Source organism: Mytilus galloprovincialis, chromosome 4, assembly GCF_965363235.1.
Source record: "Mytilus galloprovincialis chromosome 4, xbMytGall1.hap1.1, whole genome shotgun sequence".
In the NCBI taxonomy this organism is placed as follows: domain Eukaryota; kingdom Metazoa; phylum Mollusca; class Bivalvia; order Mytilida; family Mytilidae; genus Mytilus; species Mytilus galloprovincialis.
Window position 1 is genome coordinate 15832558 of NC_134841.1, and position 23174 is coordinate 15855731.

The window sequence follows — 23174 nt, forward strand, 5'->3', positions numbered from 1 at the left end:
CGGCGGTCAGTATATAAAACATAATTAAGAAGCACTTGACTAATGCGACGTTCGTTACAAAATAGTTAGTTTGGTATACTATTATCCACCCTTCCACCCTATATAATATATAACCATCTTATATGTAACCTTATCGCCTCGTGTATGGTAAAATGTGATGCATTTTGTTTTATGTATGAATGATTGTATATATTTATTTTAAACATGTTAAATGAAAGGCGATCTTGTAGCGAACGAGAAAATAATTTACTTGTTGTTTTAAGTGATGATTAAATTTTATTTTTACGACATAGAATGTGCTAATAGTTAGTTTTACAATAAAAATAAAACTTGATAAAACAAAATGAACCAATTAAAAAATCAGGAGTAAAATCTTATCAGTTTCGACGCCACTAATGGCTTGTATTGTTCAGGATAGGTTGTTGAAGTTATACATGAACGAAGTGATAAGAAAATGCGACTACGACAAGTGTTACATATAATAGGTAGCAGTAGTGTATCGGTGTTCAGTATTCTCAAGTCGATATAATCATACGAATACAGAGGATTACAAGCTACTCACTCGGGACAAGCACACAAAGATCAATTAGATTGTCTTACCATAAATATGTGTCCGCAAACCAATAAGCTTTGCTTCTTAGTTATAGCTGATACAAAATCTGTTAACGCAGGCCTGTTTCTGGGAAATCCAGACATCACTAATATCTGTGGACTAAAAAATTATTTCAAGACTTATAAGCCAATAACAAGTTAAACTGAAATTGTATTTTTGACTTTTTTTTCTTTTCAAATGTATATTTCAAATGTATATATATAATAATACTATAGTATAAAAACAGACCTTAACTAAAATGAAAACATTTTTTACAAAAACATTTAAATTATTTTTCCTATTATAGCAGCAAAGTTCTTCTCTTACAGGAAAATAAAGCAGAAATTCTGAATTAAAAAAATGACTTACCGGAAGTTTTTCACATGTTCATCAACTTTGAGTAAATGTAGAGTAGATGTCAGAGCACTACTATACGCACGTGCCTGAGTTGACGATCCCCAATTTACAGCTATAAAATGGCATAAATAGACAAATAAGTAAACGAAATACGAGTTCCTTAAGTCAGTTAATGACAAGATACTGCTAGTAATCGACGTGGAAAAGAATAATGTTTATACAACAAAGTTGAATAGCAACTGAAAAATTGTTTTATTTCGTGTTATCCTATCATTGTATTTAAACCTATGTTGCAAAATTGCAGGAGTTTGGTAACTAGGCCGCCACCACATTCATTCAACCGTTTTATCACAAGATACATTATCCAGTCTGGTAGATACTGAATGATTTTCATTCTGTGTTTTATATGTTGAAAAGTTTTATTATATTATTTATTTATATATTTTTCTGTCCTAAATGTGCTTGTATTTATTTGTAAAGTATTCCTGTCACGCAATGTTGTCATTTTAGAGGTATTCTTAACATTGCAATATAAGCGGGAGGTTTGACTAGCCATAAAACTAGGTTCACCCTTCCATTTTTTCATTAGATGTCCTGTACCAAGTCAGAAAAATGGCAGTTAAAGTCCGTTTCTATGTATATTGGCGTTTGTTTTAGTAGTAGTTCAGTAAGGTTTTTGTTTGCCGTTTTGTTTCCTCTTAAAATTGATGTGTTGTTTTTCTCAGGTTTGTTCAGTTGATTCGATTTATTTCAGTTGATCAGTGGTATACTACAATTGCCTTTATCTAGTTTCAACTATGAATATCTTTCTGAAATGTAAACAACACGTTGTAACGTGCATGCGTCCGAGGCGTTTCTTTGAATTTACCTTAGCTGCTTAATAACCAAAAAGGATTTTTTTAAATAGCCAAATCCATCTAAGGTCTACTTAGCATGAGGGAGTTGAAACCTTAGTTTCTTTATTATTTCTTTGAAATAAACAATTGTATCTATAAAATGAGTTCTCGGATATTATCATTTGTATTTTAGTATATATATATATATATAATATAAATACCTGGTTTAGTAGTGTGGACATACATATACAGACCACCCACAATCACAAATGTTACCAATGATGCCCACCAGTTGATCAGAAACATAATAGCGAAGCACAGTAAACTTCCAATTAAACTAACCCATTTGTTGTAGTACCTGAACCCTGGTCGAAAACCTAAAACATACATATATTGTATTTTAAAATAACAAGATAATGATTTTTCGTGTAAAGTGCTCAAATCTTTATATATGTTGTGTACATTTTATTATTTTGTACAAGTATTTACTTGTACAAAAACTTTGTATGAGTAATTACTTGTATGATGCCATCATACAAGTTATTACTTGTACAAATATAATTGTACCAGTAATTACTTTACAGAAAAAGATAATAACTTGTACAACACATTATCTTTAAGTTACAGTGGAGATCACTTCTAACCTATCATTAGAACTGTCAGAATAATTTGTAATAAGCTGTTCTAGAACAGTTCAAAGAAAAACTGTCAGAATCAGTTCTAGGTAGAACTGTCTAAAACTGTTCTAGGTCAAACTTCCAAATCAGTTCTAATCGTAGAACTGTCAACAGAACTGACTAAATCAGTTCTAACCATAGAACTGTCAGCAGAACTGTCAAAAACTGTTCTAGCCGTAGAACTGACCAAACATGTCAGGATTGTAGAACAATTATAAATGAAGTCAAATTGGAATGTGCTGTTCAAATCAAGTTCATCAACTGTAAAATACTGAATGAAAAACGTCCACTTTGCCAATGAGTTTTTTTTCAATTTCTGCTTCATTCAAAATACCATACTACCGTAAGAAATATTTCGAAGTGCTTAATTTGGCTTCCTTTACATTAATAAAAGAGGGGCGATTTATACCAGAGGAACAGTCAAACTCATAAATCGGAAAAAAAACTGAAAACTCCATGACTTAGAATGAAAAAGACAAACAGACAAATAATAGTACACAAGAAACAAAATAGAAAATTAAAAATGAGCAACATGAACCCTCCCAAAAAATGGGGATGATTTCAGGTGCTCTGGAAGGGTAAGCAGATCCTGATCCACATATGGCAGCCGTCGTTTTGATGATATTAGTACAAACCCGGTAAATAGTCTAATTCGGTAGGTCACATTCATATTAAAAAATTGAAAACAACACGTTTAATAATTCTATGCGTCCGGAGCGCTTTTCTTGATTTACCTGAAACGAACGCTCAAAGCCAAACATTTGAAATCCGAAGATGTATAAGTACCGAACCGTTGAAGAGCTATATGACAAAAATACCTAAAACAAATAGCCAAATTCATCTAAAGTCAACTTTGCCTGAGGAAGTTGAAACCATAGTTTCTTAATAATTTTCTCTCTGTATCTAATGCATGTGAATACCGAATTGCTGGAAGATTTACTATCATGCCACAAGTAAATTATTTCATCATAATGTTTTTTTTTTCTAAACTGTTTTGCTTCTTTACAACTTACTTTTGACTTTTTTAGTAATTAATCATATATTTGTTATACAAAAAATACACATATGTTTAAAGTTTATACCTTTAGGTCTTAGTTATAAATTATTTGTATTATATTTGTGTAAAGAGAAACGATTTGTTGAGAACATCAAATAGTCCAAGGTAGAATAATGATTTGTACAAGTTATTATCTTTTTCTCAGTAAAAATTGTACTAGTAATTACTTGTACAATTGTATTTGTACAGGTAATAACTTCTATGATGGCCTTATACAAGTAAGTACTTGTATGAAATGTTTGTACAAGTTATAACCTGTACAAAATAATAACATGTACACGACATATATATTATAAGAAATCCAAATATAGTAAATAAAATGTGGACGAGAAATTCATTTAAAAAACATAAGTTAACCTAAAATTTAGTAAAATGTCGCAAACATAGTCTAAATAGTCTCTATAATCTATAAGAGTGGGCTCGGATTTCATAAAACATGTTTAACCCAGCCGCATTGTTTGCGACTGTCCCAAGTCAAGAACAATTAGCTTTCTTAAGTTTTGTGGTGTTTTTTTTTAATTTATTATGTATTCATTTATATGTTTTGAGTTGAGTGTTGAATATAAATTATTGTTTGGTAGCCAGCTGAAACCCGCCTCCGATTGTTCGATGTTTTGCTGCGTTGAAAATCTATTTGTGATGTTATTTGCTCCTAGGTCGGGTTGTCTTTTTGAAACAATTCCCGTTTCTTTTCTCAATTCTAAATTAATTTTTACATTAAAGTCTTTTAAATGAAATATAATTGACATGTAATGCTTTTGAAAAGACAACTATCAGTCAAATAACATACAAAAAAACAGAAAATATAAAGTACATAGTTATAATAGATTTATGCTTGGATTGTGAGATAGGCCTTAATTGGCTAAAAACTATTTATGCTAAATATAAATGCAGTTTACCGATGTACATTTAATAGTATATTTAATATTCTAAACTTCAATTATGTAATGTCAAAGTCTTCGAAGACAAACAATATAAATCAAATCAAATCCAAACGAGTTTAAACCAGCTGAGTCCACTAAATAGATATATGCATACAACAAATGCCAAATGAATTCAAAATCATCTGTAGAAATTTCATAAAAACAGTATTAAAAACATATAATAAAGAAAGTAGTTGTATCGCTGTTTCAACGCCATGGTTTATTATACAAAGGTCAACATTTATAACAGTTTTGGTACATGTAATTTCTTTTACATAATTATAAGGAAATGTCATAAGACTGCCGATCAAAAACCAAATAGTTTATAGTTTGACACCACGAAGGCATTATTTTATAAAAAATATATATATATATATTTTGCTTTATTTTAGATAAACTATTACAATTGCATATCATCATATATCATATAAAAAAACAAAGTTTTCGTCAAATAAACTCATCATAGATACTAGGATTAAAATTTTATATTTACGCCATACGCGCGTTTCGTCTACAAAAGACTCATCAGTGACGCTCGAATCAAAAAATGTTTTAAATGTACAAAATATATTGTAATTCCGAGATAAGTTCATTAATAACACATACCTGGAGTATTGGCAACTGAGGCATTAAAACAGGAGTAGTTTATCAGGGTATATGACATCAGGAAGAAGTTGGAAATAATTGGCGCTATGACGTCGAGGTCACCTGCAATATATGGCGATTATCAAAAGAAAGAAAAAAATCTCAATTGCTAGGACATTCAAAAATAAGGAAGAAAAATTTTCTTTTTATGAGGAAAAAAATCATTTTATGAAAATATCCACAATCGAAAAAATATCCTTCCATAAAGAAGATCCAGCTAAGATAATAAAGCCAGATTCAAAGGTACATTTATACCATTTGTTTTACATAATAAATAACTTAAAAGCCATGAACAATTAAGTATACGTACGATCAATTTTAGACAAATGTTTGTTTTTTGAATCTGAGGACTTTTATCTTAAATTACTGTTAATTAAAATAATGAGCGTAAATTTACCGTAAAGCTTTACCTCAGAGAGATATATTGGCATATCTTCTTCTATATATATAGAAACAGTCAAGACAGAAACAAATGTGCATCCACCTATGATTTTACTTTGGTTGAAATACTAGTTTTTATAAAATATATTATATTTATGTTCTTAATTATATTCGTCTTGCCATAGTTGAGTGCAAATTTAAAAAAAAAAGGATATATATATATCAGCAGATAGGCTCATTAGAGTCTTAAAATCAAATTTTTAATAGATTCAAAATAATACCTATACATGTAACAGCTACACAAATGGCGAATGTTAAAATGTATCCTCTAACTGGTTCATTACTTTTGCCTTGACCTTCAGCAAAAACGTGAATATATGGAAACAGTTTATCTTTTGCCAATGCCTGCAAAAAAGAAATATAAAATAATGACTTTATTACACCAGAACTAACTTTTCCCTGTTAAACTGTTAATTTGACGATTACATTTTTACAAATAAAAGGAGATGTGGTATGAATCTGGAATAAAGTGCCATCTTTTATATGATTTTTTAAGTTAATGGCTAATTGTGGGCAGCTTGGTTGTGCAGGTTTTTATTTGTTGTATTGTTAATTGGAATAAAAAGAGAATGGTATTCAGTACGCCCGTATAACTGGTATAATACCAACACATTTATACATGTGCCAATGTCAGGCTATCTAGACCATGTGTTGTTAGTCTAATTGTGCGGGTGATCTGGCTTTTTGGTAGTTGGTAACGTCTGTTGTACTCATATTTTGTTTAATTCTATTATCCTCTTTATGTCGACCTGACTTTAAAGTTGACGATGTCTGACCAACTACAAATATTCCAAAGGAGCGACCTTTGGTGTATGGGCGTTTAGCATCCATTTCATGATATTAGAAGAATTAAGTAAAACTACGTTTTATTGAGAGTACACTCACCTGAAATACTTTTGGTGCTCCTATCATACTAGCTAAAGCTGACGAAAGCGTAGCTGAGAATATACCAGCTAGGATAATAGGTCGAAAGGCAGACGCAATTCCAACTGCCTGAAACATGAAACTTTAAGGATTATTTTAACAAATATGGCATGTGTTCCCATCTGTAAAACAGGGACGAAAGCTACCAGAGGGACAATCAAACTCATAAATCGAAAATAAACTGACAACGCCAAAGGGATGATTTCAACTTATACATTTGAAACTCCTGGTTTAATAGCTTCCTTGTGAGCAGTAACTCCTATCACGAAAATCATGATAGGAAATGCAAGCACGGGAATATCGTATCAATTTGGAAATATATACCCCGTATACAGGTGCTGCTGGAATGTTGCTACTTAGAAATGGAAAGTTCACAATTGGAAAGCTCAAATCATCTTTTTTGTCGTAAAGTTTTGTTTTCAACCGACCCTCATTGTCAATTTATAGGTGTAAGTCAAGATATGAGGCCGAATTAACTGTATCTGTTGAATCCTTTATCGTGTAAACATGGGTAGTCTTCTTTTTTCAAAGTATGATATTGCTTCTTGTAAACTTGATAATAATTTCTAAATTTTGAAATGACAAGATACCTCAATGACACAGTTTTGACTGTGTCTGTCGTTTTCGATTCCACCGAAATACATGTATAATAAAAACTCCTAAATGTTTATCTGTTTCTGTATCGCCAGTTGCATCTGCCATGTTACTTATTTTATGTAAAATAGCAAGGACATGTACTTAAATCAGCCGCCTCTCGAAACGGTGTGTTTTATTTGGTCTAATTACTTTATTATTCGAGTGTCATTGATAAGTCTTTTTGTAGACGAAACGCCCATCTGGGATACAAACATGTTTAATCATGTGTGACTGCATACCAAAATAAAGTATATGAGTTTGCTAAGATCAATCGTACAAGAAGTAAACATTTATAGATTCTTTTAAATAATTGCAATAGTCAACGGAGTCTGAATTTTTTTTCAACCGTAATTGCTCTACTGTGAGTCAAAACTGATTTTATGGTTTCACGAGAAACAAGATAATGCAAAATTTCACATGCTACAATAGGTTATGGAGTAATATGCTTTCTAAAATACTATTTCTTATAATATCTATATACTGTTTAGATTAAACTAGGTTATTAACGTTTCACTAAACCAATCCGAGAAGATTTGTTCAGAAAAGTAGGTAGGTATTTTAATCTACTCGAAAATTAAATCAAGCGTTAATTGTTGAACTATCCTGAGTAAAATTGTTTTGTCAAACAAACATGAGCTTAGTGAATAAAACTGGGTACAACGGTTTTGATAATCAAACTTGGGTTGGCGAAACAAGCCGGTTACACTGGTTTTGTCAATCAAACATGGGTTGGTGAATCATTCTCAGTACAATGATTTAGTCAATCAAACATGGGTTGGTACAGATAATTGATCATAACAACAATACATAATGATTAATCTTCAAAGTTATCAATTTATATAATGCAAAGTTATTGAGATAACTAAACTTATTGGCGCTCTTTTTGTCTTTTTTTTTTGTTATAATTTCTGGGATTATTTAATTAATTGGAGTAAAACTCCTATGAGTAGTTGAACTACTTTTGTAAACTATTATAAAAAGGTAAAATATTCTGTTAACATGTATGTGCAAGATTTATAAACATGTATATATGTTATCTTACCCCTTTGTCATTCAGAAGACCATACTCGCATGTTCCATTAACAAGTGAACAATCTGACACGATAGATATATTGGACAATACATGACCAATACTGGTATTTGACTGGTAAGCCAATTGTGTTGCCGCTACAGGTCCGATTGCATCACGGATGATACAACTTCCAGCAGTCCACACAAGCAAGAGATAAACAAATCCTGTTATAACAATGGCCAGCAAGGTTCCCTTTGGGATAGCTTTCTGTGCATCCTACAAATACAAATATCAAAAAAAATGTATGAATCACTTTTCAACAAACTTTGATTTTAGACAAGGATAATTTTCATTTTCTGTTTTTCTTTAACAAAGCATGAAAGACATGGTTTAATTTTTCTGTTACTTTTCAACATATTGCTTTGTTTTTAGGAGGTTTTTTTTTGTCTTATTATTTTGATTCTAGTAGACCAAAATTGTCAAACGAAAGAGTTCTGTTATGGCGACTTACAAAGATTTAAAAAAAAACAGTTCTTACCATTTCAATATGGATAGTCTAAATGTAAATGTTTGGTGGGGTTCGTGTTGCTGTTGTATCCCTATTTGTAACAGTTTTACCTATTGTGTCTGTTCACACGTCGTTGTCAATATATGAATTTGACGCGACTGTCATACAGGTGAGAGGTTTAGCGCTTTCAAACTATGTTTAATCTACATTTTCTACATAAGAAAATGCCTGCACTAAGTCACGAATATGACAGTTGGTATCCATTCCTTTGATGTGTTTGAGTTTTTAATATTGCCATTTGATTAGGGGCTTTTCGTTTTGAATTTTCTTCGGAGTTCAGCATTTATGAGATTTACTTTTTAACTGAAATTAAATTTTCTTAAATGCACGTCAAAACTATTTCAAGTGTCTTTCACAGTAGTACTATGCACAAATAATAACATCAATTCAACTCTGCAGTTCTTAACTTACTTTTAAATCGCCAGATATATTAGCTCCTGCTAGAATACCAGTTGCTGCAGGAAAAAATATCGCAAAGACCGAGAAAAAACTCTCGCCCTGTCTGAAATCAGGACCAATGTTTTCCATGAAGACTGTACCTGAAAAATTAGATTTTAGGGTGAAAAACATTTTCAAATAATTTTACGTAAACTGCTTGAAAATAACAGTTTAATTCAAATTAGATATGTTTTTATCTAATCCAATCAAAAGTGTAGCTATGTGATGACTTACTCGAATTAATCATAATGTCATACCTTTGTATCCCACAACCCCTTTTGATATTTTCTCGTCGCTTGGAGGAATGAAGGTTCCGACGATGAAAGTGATTACAGCGGTCACCAAAATAGCTAAGAGTCCCAACTGTGCCTGAAAATTAAAATGGTCACTTAAAATTTAAAAACATTAAATATAATATTTTTAGGTTGAGATTTTATGTAACAATTTAAAACTTCAACGTAAGGAAGCTCCAAGTAAGAAATATTGTAATCCAATAAATGCTTTGGGAAAGAAATGTTTGGAATGGTGTGATTTTTATTGACTAATACATAAATATAAAGATATATATAACTAGATCATAGTGAAAAATTGATTAATTCTAACCTTTGCTTCCCACTCCATTCCTACTACAACAATCCCCACCAACAACACAGCTGTAATGCCACCAATGATCCTTACTTCATGTAAACTATCGCCAGTAATCACAGCATCATTTTCCTACAATATAAAAAGACAATCATCAAAGACATTGACATCCTTTCGATCACTTTGGCTTGTTGGTTGACATTATAGTTCAATTAAATGTAATTCTTGTTTTTAGTCATCTCCTATTTGTTATCCCTTTTCATGGTGTTGTTAAAATAGACATCAAATTTGACATTACTCTTTTTAGTGATCCGTTAGTAATGCAAATAGGAACAGCAGAACAAATGAAAAGACCGAAGAACGACAAATCTGAGATAAGCATGTCACCATATTGTCGTAAGTAGTACTGAGTACACCAAGAATGCATGTGGCATTCAACCCACCTTCCCCTCAATTTAACCCGGGACTATGCTCGCAAAGTAAAGCCATACAACACATTGTAATATATATGTTAATCATAACATTGGAACTAAGGACTATATCTTAAGAATACCAGTTATGGAAGAAAGAAGTTAGAACTAATGTGAGAATGAATACTAGTTCTTTACCGAACTTTAACACATATATCAAGTTTTCCTAGACAACGATATCACATAGTACATCTAAAAATGAATTCATTTCAAACATACCCACATTATGTCTCTGACTGTTTCAGCAAACCCTACAATATACATTGCTGCCGCTATTGCATTTGCTAATGAAAACACAATTCCTATAGATCCACCAAACTCTGGTCCAAGACTTCTAGATATCATATAGTATGCGCCACCTACAATAAATATTTATTTATTTCAGACAACAATGAAACATTATTCAACAACTTGCAATGGAAGCTTATTAAAAACTAGGTTCGAACATAACGTTAGATGCTTACAAATGATTGTAAAGTGATGAAAGACGGCATACAACATACATTGATATAAAAAGATGTGGTATGAGCGGTCCAACGATTTACAGAAAAGAGCGACGATTTACAAAAAAGAACCGAAAAGAACCGAAAAGGACCAAAAAGAAGCGAAAAGGACCGAAAAGAACCAAAAAGAGGATACATATATATAAATTTAAAACAATTGAATATGTACACGGATTTTTGTTATATTGTTAACAATTCTTCGTAATAATAAAATTGAATGCACAATTCAAAATTTAAATTGTGCATTTATAGGGATATGTGAATTTACAAAAAAGAAACTATAAAACTTGTGTTTTTAGTAATATTTTTTTAATATATGTATGCTTAATTATCATTTATTTTTCAGCAAGGATTTTAATCTTATCATTTAAATATTTGTTTTTATAGATATAAGAAGGTGTGAAAACTCCAAATTAAAGTCATAATTTGTACAAGTAAACTATTATAGGTCAAAATACGGTCTTCAACAGGGAGCACACACCAAACAGCAAGTTATAAAGGGCCCCAAAAAATGACTATTGAAAAAAAAAACATTCAAACGGGAAAACCAACGGATTTATCAATATAAAAACGAGAAACAAGAAACACAAACCACATCAACAAGCGACAACCATGCACTTAACATCAGGTTCCTAAATTAGGACAGATGCAAATATAAATGCAGCAGGTTTCAACGTTTTAATTAGCATATTACATTTTTAATAATGAAAAATAAATGAAAAGCAAATATTATCGTACTATAAATGTTTATCCTTACATCTAAAAAAAATATTTCGTTCGTTTATATTAAGGTGTCATCATATTATCCGGTGATAAGAAAGGTCAGAGGAAAAGGAAACTGGCTGATAGGACAACTACGATAAAACGGCAACGCGTGCAGTAAATTGATTTCAAAAAACAAACTGTGTGTAAATCAATGTATTTATACATGTTATATGTGTATATATATTTCTCAGCACTAACTACTTATACTTCTTGGTTTTTTTATAGGTAAAATTCACTAATAAACCTGGAGCACATGAATCAATGTCAACACTAGTATTAATTGAATTATAGCATATTGCTATTATTTTGTTGCGTGTTTCCTGTAGTTTTTTTTTTATTACTCATATTACATATCTATTGTCTGTGTATTGCATATGTTATTGTTTGTATGCTATATGCCCTCCCAGGGGCCCTCATTTGGTGAATACAAAAAATCTTTTCTATTTTTCTATTCTATAAGATAGGCATCCGACCCTACCTGTAATTTTTCACATACATGTGAGTTAAAATTAGTCCTTTCACAGTATAAAATTTTCAATGATTTGCAATTTGCTTATTTTCTTCGATTTAAAAAAAAAAATCGATATCCTTTTCGGTTCTTTTCGGTCCTTTTCGGTTCTTTTTGGTCCTTTTCGGTCCTTTTCGGTCCTTTTCGGTTCTTTTCTGTAAATCGTCGCTCTTTTCTGTAAGTCGTCGAACCCGGTATGAGTGCCAATGAGACAACTCTCCATCCGATTCATATGTACACAAAAGGATAAACAGCACACTAATTGAAGACAAAACGGCAATATAAAAACAACATACAACCAGGGTTCCCGCTTAACATATGAATTAAGAATATACCGAATGAAATATTGAGTCGTAAAAGAACCAATCAAATTCGCATGAAGAACCAGGACACATTTTGTACACCACTTGAAATCATCTTTGTCTTTTATGCGGACAATCTTATTCAATCTTTATTTTTTGTGTGCAATGTTTTTCAATGTTGTTTGTCTGTGCGTCTTTTGTTTGTTCTTTTTTAACATGGCTTGGCTGTTTATCTTCGACTGATGATGTTTTATATCTTTTGTATTGACATCATAAAATGAATGTATACTCTATTTAAACCTTTGAATATATAATTCTTCATATATATAAACATATCGTTTGTCAGGATATAGTTTATCTTTAATATTGCAATCCTTATTTGAATCATGCTATCTTAGTCGGTGGCTGTTTGCATCACAATGGCTCTGAATGAAAAATTTGATATATTTAGTTATGGAATGACTCTATTATTATCTCTGTATTCCAAGAATTAAGATAAAAAAAATGAGGTGCACTCTGAATAATCCGCGTAGCGTGTTATCTAAAAGTGTGCAACACATTTTTTTAATGTTATTTCGAATAGAAAAAAAATATTATAGTCGTTGCTTATAATTCAATTCTGAATTGCATTGTAAACTGGATTAAATCGTGAAAAAAACGTTGATGACGTTTCACATCAAAAATTAAATTATTGTTGAATATTAAATCTCCCATCCTTTAGTTAGCTTAAGGGAGATTGCAAGTTTTCAAAACAATTGATATGATGGACAAAGTTCAATTTAAAAAAAAATCATTTTTCTTCCCGTACAACATTTGTTGGTATATATCGATTTTTATAGAAGCATCTTGCAATAGAAATTTTTATTAATGTACTAACATTTAACTTCAATTGTTGTGATGTTTTTTTATCCTATACCCACAAAGGTAATATACCTACCTCCTTTGACCTCTCCATTTGTACATATGGCCGACATTGACGTTGATGTGATGATTGTGACTACCATAGAGAGTAGTATGATGACCGATGACAATAGTGTTCCTGCTTGTCCAGTAATCCACGTCAGACGCAGGAATAACATAACACCAAATATATTTAGCAGACATCGAACCTGCAAAATTACAAAAATCATACTATTCTAAAAAGATAATTTGATTCTTTAAATTCTATTAAACAGGGTAGGGTATGCATTGGCCATTTTGCTTTTATAGTTACAGCCGTGAGCAAGAAAGTTGTTATGAAAATCACTCCTTATAAATTCACCATCAGTTAATTTCATTGAGTTATTGTATTGACGTCACTTTGTGGTATTCCTGGGACTATCATACTATTATAATATGTCCCAGGGTATTCTTAATCATGTTCTCATATATTTATTTATTTTCAAGGAAATTATTACAATTTTCATTATTTAGAAAGCAAAAAAAGTAATTAACCAAAAGGATTTTTTGCAAGCTGTTTTGAAAATATAAAAATATACTCTTTATCATTTTTTTCCTTTTATCTCTTGTGTATTTTCTAAATGTATGTACCAAAACGCCTTGTATCCATCCAAACTTAACAGCAGTAGTGTCCTTCACCGGACTGCTCTCTTCTTCTTCGACATCTTTCAATTCTTCGTCAAATAATCCTTCCACTACTGTACATGGAGTTCTTGGTTGTGAAACCTAAAACGAAATAATTATATGTTCAGATAGATATGGTGAACAATTTTCGATTTGGTAATTCTTACATACTTATAAAAGAGAAGACGTGGTATGATTGCCAGCGAGACAACTCTCCAAAAGAAACCAAATGACGCAGAAATGAACAAATATTATAGTTCAATGTACGGCCTTTAACAATGAGCAAAGCATATTAGTTCATTTTACTTATTCAAGACATAATTGTAAACATATAAGAGTGATGTGACTACTTATATAACTAACAAAAAATGAGATATTTCACGATGTTGTTTGTCAAACGATCATATTTAAATAAAACCGCGAAAGGTTAGAGTTATCATGTATTTCTCATTCCTTATATTTTTAAAATGTACTGTATAATATATATTGTTTTTATTGTAAATACAAGCTTTGTACCTAATATTACAAATATAAAATTGGTATGATTCTGATCCATTGTTAATGCAAGAATTTATTTCGTGTTTTCAGCTATTTCTGCTATCAATTAGGATTTTTTTGTAAACAATATATTTCGAGCTTAAACTTATTGCGTTTATCTTGCGCTACATTCAGTCTGATTTCGGATCAACTCGAAGAAATGGAGATCACTACTATGGAAGGTAAACAAATACCAAAAAATTGATATTTTGATTGTTCACATTTGGTGTTTTTCCTTCTTTGACCCCTATTTTTTAAAACAGCAATTTGTTTCATTTTGCAAGGAGATTATGTGACCAAAATTTTATAAAACTGTAAATAGCGCAATTTTTTTAATCTTGATAAACATGCAGCAAAAAATGACGTTTTTTCCTCTATTCATGAACATTTGATAAATATAGAGTTATTTCGGAATAAAAATTGCATAATTTTTAATGATACTTATAAAATACAGAAATTACCGATTATTTAACAAAAACCATTTTGTGTTTATCTTTTAAAACAAAAAAGTTATGTCTTTCTTTCGAAAAAGAAAATACGGACACAAATCTGAATTTTGAGCAAATATACAAAATTTCGAACTCATTTTACTCAAAAAGTAGCACATGAAGGTATATTTTTTATTACATATTTGATTTAATGAGGTAAAAAATAGCCTATATGCAAATTTTCATCAACTTGTAAATACAGGTTCAATACTGTATCGTATGCCCTTAAGTGCTTGTCATGTTTAGGATTTTTTGTCAGATTTTCGAAATCCTCTGGTTTTATCCATTTGAATGCCTTAAAAATGTTTGCCCATGAACCCCCATTTTTCTTTTTTTAATCTTTTACATGTATTATTATAAGCCATATGTAAAAAGTTTATATTTTTTTTTTTAAATAGTTTTTGAGAACTTGAAGTGGTCAATGATAAAGCTATAAAAAATCAAGAGAGAACATTTTCCCGCTAAAATTCCAATGGCTATTATCTCGTAAACAAGCACATTGACATTCTTTTTTTATTCCTCAATTAATCCCCTATTAATAATACTAGTTTTATGGAAAGTTATTTATTTTGAAAATGAGCGGCGAAGTTCCTTAAGTATGGTTATTAAACGCTTATTGCAATCGTTAACCTCAATGTTTTTTTCAGTTTTTATGACGATAATAGATACAATGGTTCTTTGTACTTGAAGTCAGATGTGCTAACCACAAAGATCAATCTAATAAAAGCCTTAAAGTGTGCATCGCTACCTTCCTGCAGTATAATTTTGAAGAAAAAAAGCATCAAAATGGGTGAATAATGATTTAATCGTCAATCTGGTACACCTTTTACGTTTCAGCGTATTGGGGTCTACTGTTTTGTCCTTAAAACATATCAAAATAGAATTAGATTTTCTCGCGTCTATTATTTCTAAATAGTGATCTAATAACTTTCAAGAGCTCATGAGATCAACCGCGTGATTTGATGGGGGGTTTGTGTTGATAAGTCTTCTAGTGTTTTGTGTACTGTTGTTTGTTTGTCTTTTGGTCTTTTTCATTGTATGAGTTTGAATGACTCTTTGGTATCTTTAGCCTCTCTTTTTTCAATATTCAAATCTTAAAAGAATTTAAATATATGGGCGAAGTAAGTTGAATATCATAGTCAGTGGCGTAGCTTGCATGTATGCTCAGATGCTCAAGCATCCACATCAATTTGACAAAAAAAATGTTTTTTTCTTTAATAATTATATAATGACAGTTGACAGCATATACACATGATGGTATCCGAATGTATATGAGAATATGAGAATAGCCTTCCAATCATTTCCGAAGCCGTATGCGTGGTTTTTCCTTTATGTAAACAAGATGGATAAAAAAATCTGAAACATCATATCCTAATATCGTTTTCCCCATTTGATTGGGGACTTTCCTTTTTGAATTTTCCTTGGAGTTCAGTATTTTTGTGATTTTACTTTTTTCTTTGACACGAAAGACGACGACTCTATTTGTAATGAAGTTATTTTATTCCAGGATTCACAAATACCCTTTTCCATCTAGGTACAAATATTAATGTTGTTTTCAATAAAAGATCAGAGATCCAATGTCCCCCGCATCCAAGATACTTTTTTATGTACAAGAGGGCAAAAACTAAACAAAGCACTTTTTCTTTTTTTAAATTTATATCTCGAGAGAAAAAGCTTCCAAACAAATACAATGAGATTTGCATTTATAATTTATATTTCCAAGGGGCATGTATTGGTTAAAAATATTTGATCAGGATTTATACTCGCATGTGTGAAAGACATTGCTGCATGATGATATAAGTTTTACAAAAATCTGGCAAGAATTGTACAAATGACAGCGCTAACAAGACTGGACGGACGGACGCCCGGTATTTCCATATCCTCTCGCAGCGATGAGTTAAGACAAGTAATCAAAAACCTCTTTGGGAAGCTCAAATTCCAGGAAATGAGGGGGTGTCACTTCGGTTCCTATATTCCGAAGTTCCATATACAGAAGTGCCGCTGTATTAAATGGGTTTGTTTTTGAGATGTCAAATATAAGATTTGGTGTGAAACTTTACATTAAATATTTCTGAATTTAGTGATGGTAGTATTGTTCATAAAATTCTGTTGGAAATATAATTTATACCAAAGGGTATTTTGAAATTAAACGAAAATCTAACCAGTGTCGGATTCTAGGGGAATACACTGACATGCATACAGGAAAAAAATAATTTTCTGCATAAAAAAGTCCCGAAAGGTTTTCGCCTCGTTACGCTCGACGACAGTTCGCATCCACATCGTTCCAACCCTGGCTACGCCACTGATAGTAATTTGTCTTTTAGATAACACTGTGCAGCTGCTACTTTATTTGAGGTCAACTTGAATTTATGTGTTGTTGTGAAAACTTGTAATTAATGCGCTGTCTAGTTGATGTGTTTTGACTATCCTGTTAGAAGTTTCTTGTGTAATAATGTTATATCATATTTTATTTTTATTGTTAAAGCTTAAGAATGTAAACTATATGTGTTATTTCTTTTCTGTGACATTAAGGGGGGGGGGGGGCTCAACTATATGTAACTGTACCACATTTAATGGTGAGCAAAACCATACTATATTTCAAATTATAAAAGGCCACGAGATGACAAAAGTAAAGCAATTGAAACGAGAAACCAATGCATGATTTATTTACAAAGCACTACGCCAGAAAAGATAAGGCAGATAGTGACCAATGACAACCTGAAATGTATATTTACTTACATCATCCTCCCGTAGTTCGTCTAAAGTTGCTCGTTGTCTTATGTCTGGTATTATTGAGAGTACGTCACTGTAGTGATCGGCATGGGGCAGTGTTTCACAGGTGTCCTCTGTATAGTCTAGATAGCCGCTGCTTCCATACAACGAGTTGGATGTCACTGATATTTTATGGTGTGGATAAGGCGCACTAAAAAAAGGGTCTAAGGACGATTTTCGGCTTCTCGGTACATACGGGTACATAAAAGATTCCAAAGAGCTTTTTCTAGAGGGTGCTTCCTCATACAGTACCCGTCCAATTCCTCTACCGTACATCAGCCTTGGGTCCAAAGAAATTTTTCTCTGTGAATGTAAGGCTTCCTTGATAGATCTTCCAGGTTTAGCTGATTCTGAGACTCTTTGAGGCCTCGGTTTAGATATAAAACTAGATTCACATATTGAACTTCCTGCATTTGATCCTGATTCTTCCCCTGACATTGGTAGCGTGTCATGTTTATCATATAATTCCGTTGAATGGTCTTGTATATCTTCTGTTTCCTTAGATAAGCATTGTTCATTATCATCTTTACCTAATGCTAATTTGCTGTTTGAATGTTGTGATATAGAATCTTCGTTTATATCTTTGTCCATTAGATTATCATTATTTTCCTTGATATTTTTGTCCATTATATTGTCATTATTTTCCTTGATTTCACAAGACTGTACACTTTCACTGTCCATGGTAGACAATAGCAAATGTGTCAAACGTAAGTCAATCTTGCATTCTTAGAAACGCATAATGCATATTTATTTTTTGCTTATCCCAGCTTCGTCATGAAAATTAGAAATGCTTTGAAGAATTTGACAAAAACTTGAATGTGACGTCATTTTGGACGAAATAATATTAAATTGACAAATTACTTGACGTACAACTGTCAGCTGACACTGCGTAATTATTATATATCTGTATGTCTCTTTTGACATCCCATTTTAACCCGTTTTATTAACAACATGTATATTCGGTTTATAGAAAATGTAAGATAATTAATATTACATGCAGGTTGCCTTGAAGCAGGTCACAATATACGTAATGATAAGATTTAAAAATTAATTTCGATGTTACATAATGTAGACATCAGCGGTTTTAATCTTAAATTGTAATCATTAAAATGATTGATGTTTCTCAGAAATATTCGCAAAGCAAGGAAACTTTGACAGTGTCATTAATAACGAAAATCTAAGTATGTATGAACTGTATTGAAGGGGATGACATAGCCGCAAAACAACGGTGTTCTTACTGAAATATAACAATTTGTCTGTTGTTATTTGCTTCAGAAGAAACTAGAATTAATCATCTATCCATCTAGCATTTACTTACTGCAAACACTCATGATTCGTAATTAGAAAATAGTTTTTTTCTTCAAATAATTTTGAAATTCTCTGCCGTCCAGCCACTGGAGACGACTACGGATGTTTAGAAACTATTCACAGATTTCTTGTTGTGTTTTGTTGTTGTAAGACTACTCTCAAAGTGCGTTCGTTTTTCTGTGTTGGTATAATACTATGTTCGGAAAGGGCCGTACTCTGTACTTAGTGTCTTGTTGTTGTTGTGATGTACAAGTACCCGGCCACGTCCGCTCTGTATTTTTTAGATGTATTTTTATTTGTATCCATCTGATGGTTTAAGCCTTTTTGAATTGATTTTATAGTTCGTTCTGATGTTGTACTGCAACGTTACACCACTGTCCCATGCTTATTATAGGTGGAGGGTATAGATCCCGCTAACATGTTTCACCTAGCCACATTCTCTATGCATGTGCCTGTCCCAAGTAAGGAGCCTGTAATTCAGTGGTTGTCGTTAATTTGTTGCGAGCTGTTTGTTGCTGTGTATTGTATTTCTTTTTCTCTTTGCCAATGACAACTCTCCACAAGAGACCAAATGACACAGAAATTAACAATTATAGGTCAACGTACGTTCTTCAACAATAAGGAAAGCCCATACCGCATAATCCGCTTTAAAAGGTCCCGAAATGACAATGTAAAACAAATCAAACGAGAAAACTAACGGCCTAATTTAGGTACAAAAAATTAACGAAAAACAAATGTGTAACTAATAAACAAACGATAACCACGGAATTACAGGCTCCTGATTTGGGACAGGCACATACACACAGAACTAAATTATAGCACCTATTCCATTTAACTTGAATTAAAGGATACCTAGACAAACTGAAAGAGAAGTCGATTTGGAACTAACCTTTCAGGAAAAACAAATTACTTCAATTTTCTTTATGGGAACATACGAGTCTTCTGTATCATCATGCATACAGCCCACGTATATGGAGTATATATTTCCAGTTAAAACAATATACATTGGATTGCGTCTCCAAGCATGATTTTCTTAATAAAGAGTTGTTGCTTACAATGAAGCTTCTGAACCTAGGGTTCTGCTTAGTAAAGTTAAATCACCTCTTTAACTGACACCATCATTATTTAGTTGACCAATAGTTTGTGACACACCACCGAATGTGGCTTTTTACTAGTCAATCGATCTTTTAATGTATTTTATTTTCTTTGCTGATTGAAAAGAGTTACGATGGATCTGAATTTTTATCACTTTGTTATTTTGTTTGGCGTGGTGTGTGTGTTCTCTGTGTAATAAGTACTATTAAATCATCAGCATATTAAAACATGTACCAAACAATTATGTGTTGTCCTGTGTATGTACTATTTCAAAGAGAAAAAGGTTTGCAAGCTTGTCTTGACCGCTCCAGTTAATTCTAAACTGTACTAGTGGAAATAGATTCATTGAAAATGATCAGTGTCACAAAAACTAAACTTATACCATTCATATTAAAATGGAAAAATAAAATGATCATTCATTGTATGGTGGTCATACAATCTGAACTACGAAGAATACCAATATTCTTACTTTTAAAACACAGATACTTTCATCTTACGTAGAATACCTCTATATCTTTATAGCGGTGATATCATAAAGGTTAGATACAGGTGCCTGTGTTTTTAACCTAAATTAACTCTAAAATATTGTAAAGCCTCGTCCACCTACAAGATGATTAACTGGAGTGTAAGAAGTTGATATATGGCCTTCTTCAAGTATGGTATAAATCATACCTGCAACCAAGGACGTATATCTTTGTTATTGTTTTGGTTTCTTGTTTGTTTTTTTGCATGAACCCCTCAGGGGGTTCATGCTTATATATTGGCGAGTTTTGGTTGTGTCTATGGCCACTCGATATCTCTCGGCCGGAAGTCAGAATAAAATTTTCGGGACGTCTCGAAAGTTTTCGGTCATTTATACAGGTCTTAACAGGTTGTTATTAGCCCCTTGATGGCCCTTGACGACGCAATTATATTTATTTTAAAACGACTACTGTACACTGTGTGTATCTGGGTCAATTATAACGTGGTATTTTCTGTTGTTTAGATAACATGTAAACTAATTATTTTTGAAGATTTAACCGGCCACGGGATACTGTGAATTTCATCATAGACTTACGGGAGAGAACATTCTGGTTAAAATATTAATAGTAGATCGGAAAACAGAAAAATAATATTATCAAAAGTATTTAATTCAGTCGGAATCAAAAAAATATATACATTTGTATATAAAATAATATATACTGTATCTATGTTTCTGAAGAAACTAACAATGATTGAAATCAGAATATTTTCAGAGTTGCAATTTAGAAATAAGTATTTTATATGACAAGATCGTCTGCTTTGGTATTTTTAAATATTCATTTGTAAAGGAAACATAAAAATTAAATCTATATAAATTCTTGCATCCTACAAAAAAAATGTTTATAAACAATAATCATTATATTTCTACGTTAATTATTTCATACCATTTTAGTATTTAATTTAAGTTTTATGAGTAATTATTATTTATTTTTTGTAATATATCCATTAAACGGAAAGTAAGATAAATTTATTAAATATTTAAATTTTTAAACGGTCGTGAATAAAAATACTTGTGTGTTTTCAATTCATAAAGCATGATTTTAAATCCTTGCAGCTCACAATAACCGTAAAAATAATTTATAATAATCACAACAAAATTTAATAACAACCATAATGTTGACTATTTTATACTGTTTTAGAAGTATTTGCTTATATTTTGTATAGTTATATATTCACAAAGTAGAATGTTAGAATTTAAAAATAGATTCATTCGATAAATAAAATGTCCATCCGTAAATACTTGACGTTCGTGTTTAAGACAGGGCTATGAATCAATCAAACTAAGGTCATCACTCAAGATATTTCCGGTCGCCATCATGAGCTGATTGGCCATTATGACAAAAGTGTGTCAGAAATCATATATGATATTCTTCCTTAGTCATAATAACCTTCCATAATTACCGAACTGAACAAAGAAATAACACGACGGGTGCCGTATACGGTACAGGAAATGGTAAACCCTTCCGGAGCACCTTATTTCACTCCCGGTTTCTAGTGGAGTTCGTGTTGTTTCTTAATTATAATTTATAACTGTTGATGTAAATGTCCTTTAGTTTTGTGAGTCTTTGTTTACTCCTTGGTTTTGATTAATATTGTCTTTATTGATATTATATATATTCAAAATTATTTGAAAAAAAAATACTAACAGGAACGTTAGTTTATTATAAAGTTTTAATTCAATTTGTGTTTGTTTGTTTTAATAGTTTAACCTTATAGCATCTACATATTTGTACTATGGTACGGTTTTGAAAATGGTATTCATTGTGTTGACCAACATCCTACACGTCTTGATTCATCCACATTATAGATCACATTTCAAAAGCACATCATCGATCATCATCGGTTTGCGTTCTCAAAAATTCCGGATAAAATGTGAATGAATCCGGAGTCAAAACATTTAATGTAGGCCGTTTGACAACTATTAGATTAAGATATGTGATGACGCAAATGCGTATTCTTTTCCCGAGTATTAGTGAGATGCTTTCTATTTACTATTTCGTGCGCTAAAATACTACTTGCATGCAATAACACTCGTGAAAGCTTATTTTCGTTTTTGTTATCTAAATTCAGGACACGGCAGAATGAGCTTTACATGTGATTTTCAAGCACGGTCATCATTACTCACGGTATTCTGACTTCGAGTTGTTTCTCTTTTGTTTTTTTGTTTTTTGAGTCAATGTCCTATTATAAACTTTGACCTTTTCTAAAAGCTAAGGATTGTCTACCCAATGAATATATTCCTTAACTTTGTAATGTATTTAGCCTTTTAACTTTTTCACACGGCATTCAAGCTTCACTGATGCTTTTTTTGTAGACTTAACTCGTTCCTGGTGTACATCATTTTAATTCTGGTATCTTTTTACATCTACATACCTTTTTATATAAATTGGTTATTTTGAAAGTGTGTTCAGGTATTCATAAACTTCTGAATAAAGAAATTCTTCGGCAAAACTAAGTTTTCCTGTAGAATATTTGAATGGATTTAAGTAAAATCAGGAAATCCTTAAAATTTGAGATGTTTTATGGGTCCCAATCAATTGCATGCCACAGGTTTCACCGCATACAACATCTACCAGACAGCTTCAAATACGAGTTGAGAATATAAAGGCATTCATGTAGGAAACAAAATATAAAGATATGATAGATAAAA

At 31.6% G+C, this 23174-nt stretch overlaps 1 protein-coding gene across 1 annotated transcript in view; it reads right to left on the reverse strand.

Annotated features, from left to right (window-relative positions):
- The window catches only part of LOC143071461 (solute carrier family 12 member 3-like), a 29121-nt gene extending 10690 nt beyond the window's left edge, over nt 1–18431 (reverse strand). The window contains exons 1-14 of the mRNA XM_076245762.1: nt 17567–18431; nt 13770–13904; nt 13177–13348; nt 10381–10520; nt 9710–9823; nt 9364–9475; nt 9080–9207; nt 8131–8376; nt 6414–6521; nt 5750–5873; nt 5049–5150; nt 2007–2162; nt 962–1061; nt 601–712 (exon numbers count right to left, since the gene is read on the reverse strand). Coding sequence (XP_076101877.1) covers nt 601–712; nt 962–1061; nt 2007–2162; nt 5049–5150; nt 5750–5873; nt 6414–6521; nt 8131–8376; nt 9080–9207; nt 9364–9475; nt 9710–9823; nt 10381–10520; nt 13177–13348; nt 13770–13904; nt 17567–18280 — 2463 coding nt within the window. The 5' untranslated portion in view covers nt 18281–18431. The remainder of the gene's footprint in view (nt 1–600; nt 713–961; nt 1062–2006; nt 2163–5048; nt 5151–5749; nt 5874–6413; nt 6522–8130; nt 8377–9079; nt 9208–9363; nt 9476–9709; nt 9824–10380; nt 10521–13176; nt 13349–13769; nt 13905–17566) is intronic.
- Nucleotides 18432–23174: the final 4743 nt, after the last annotated feature.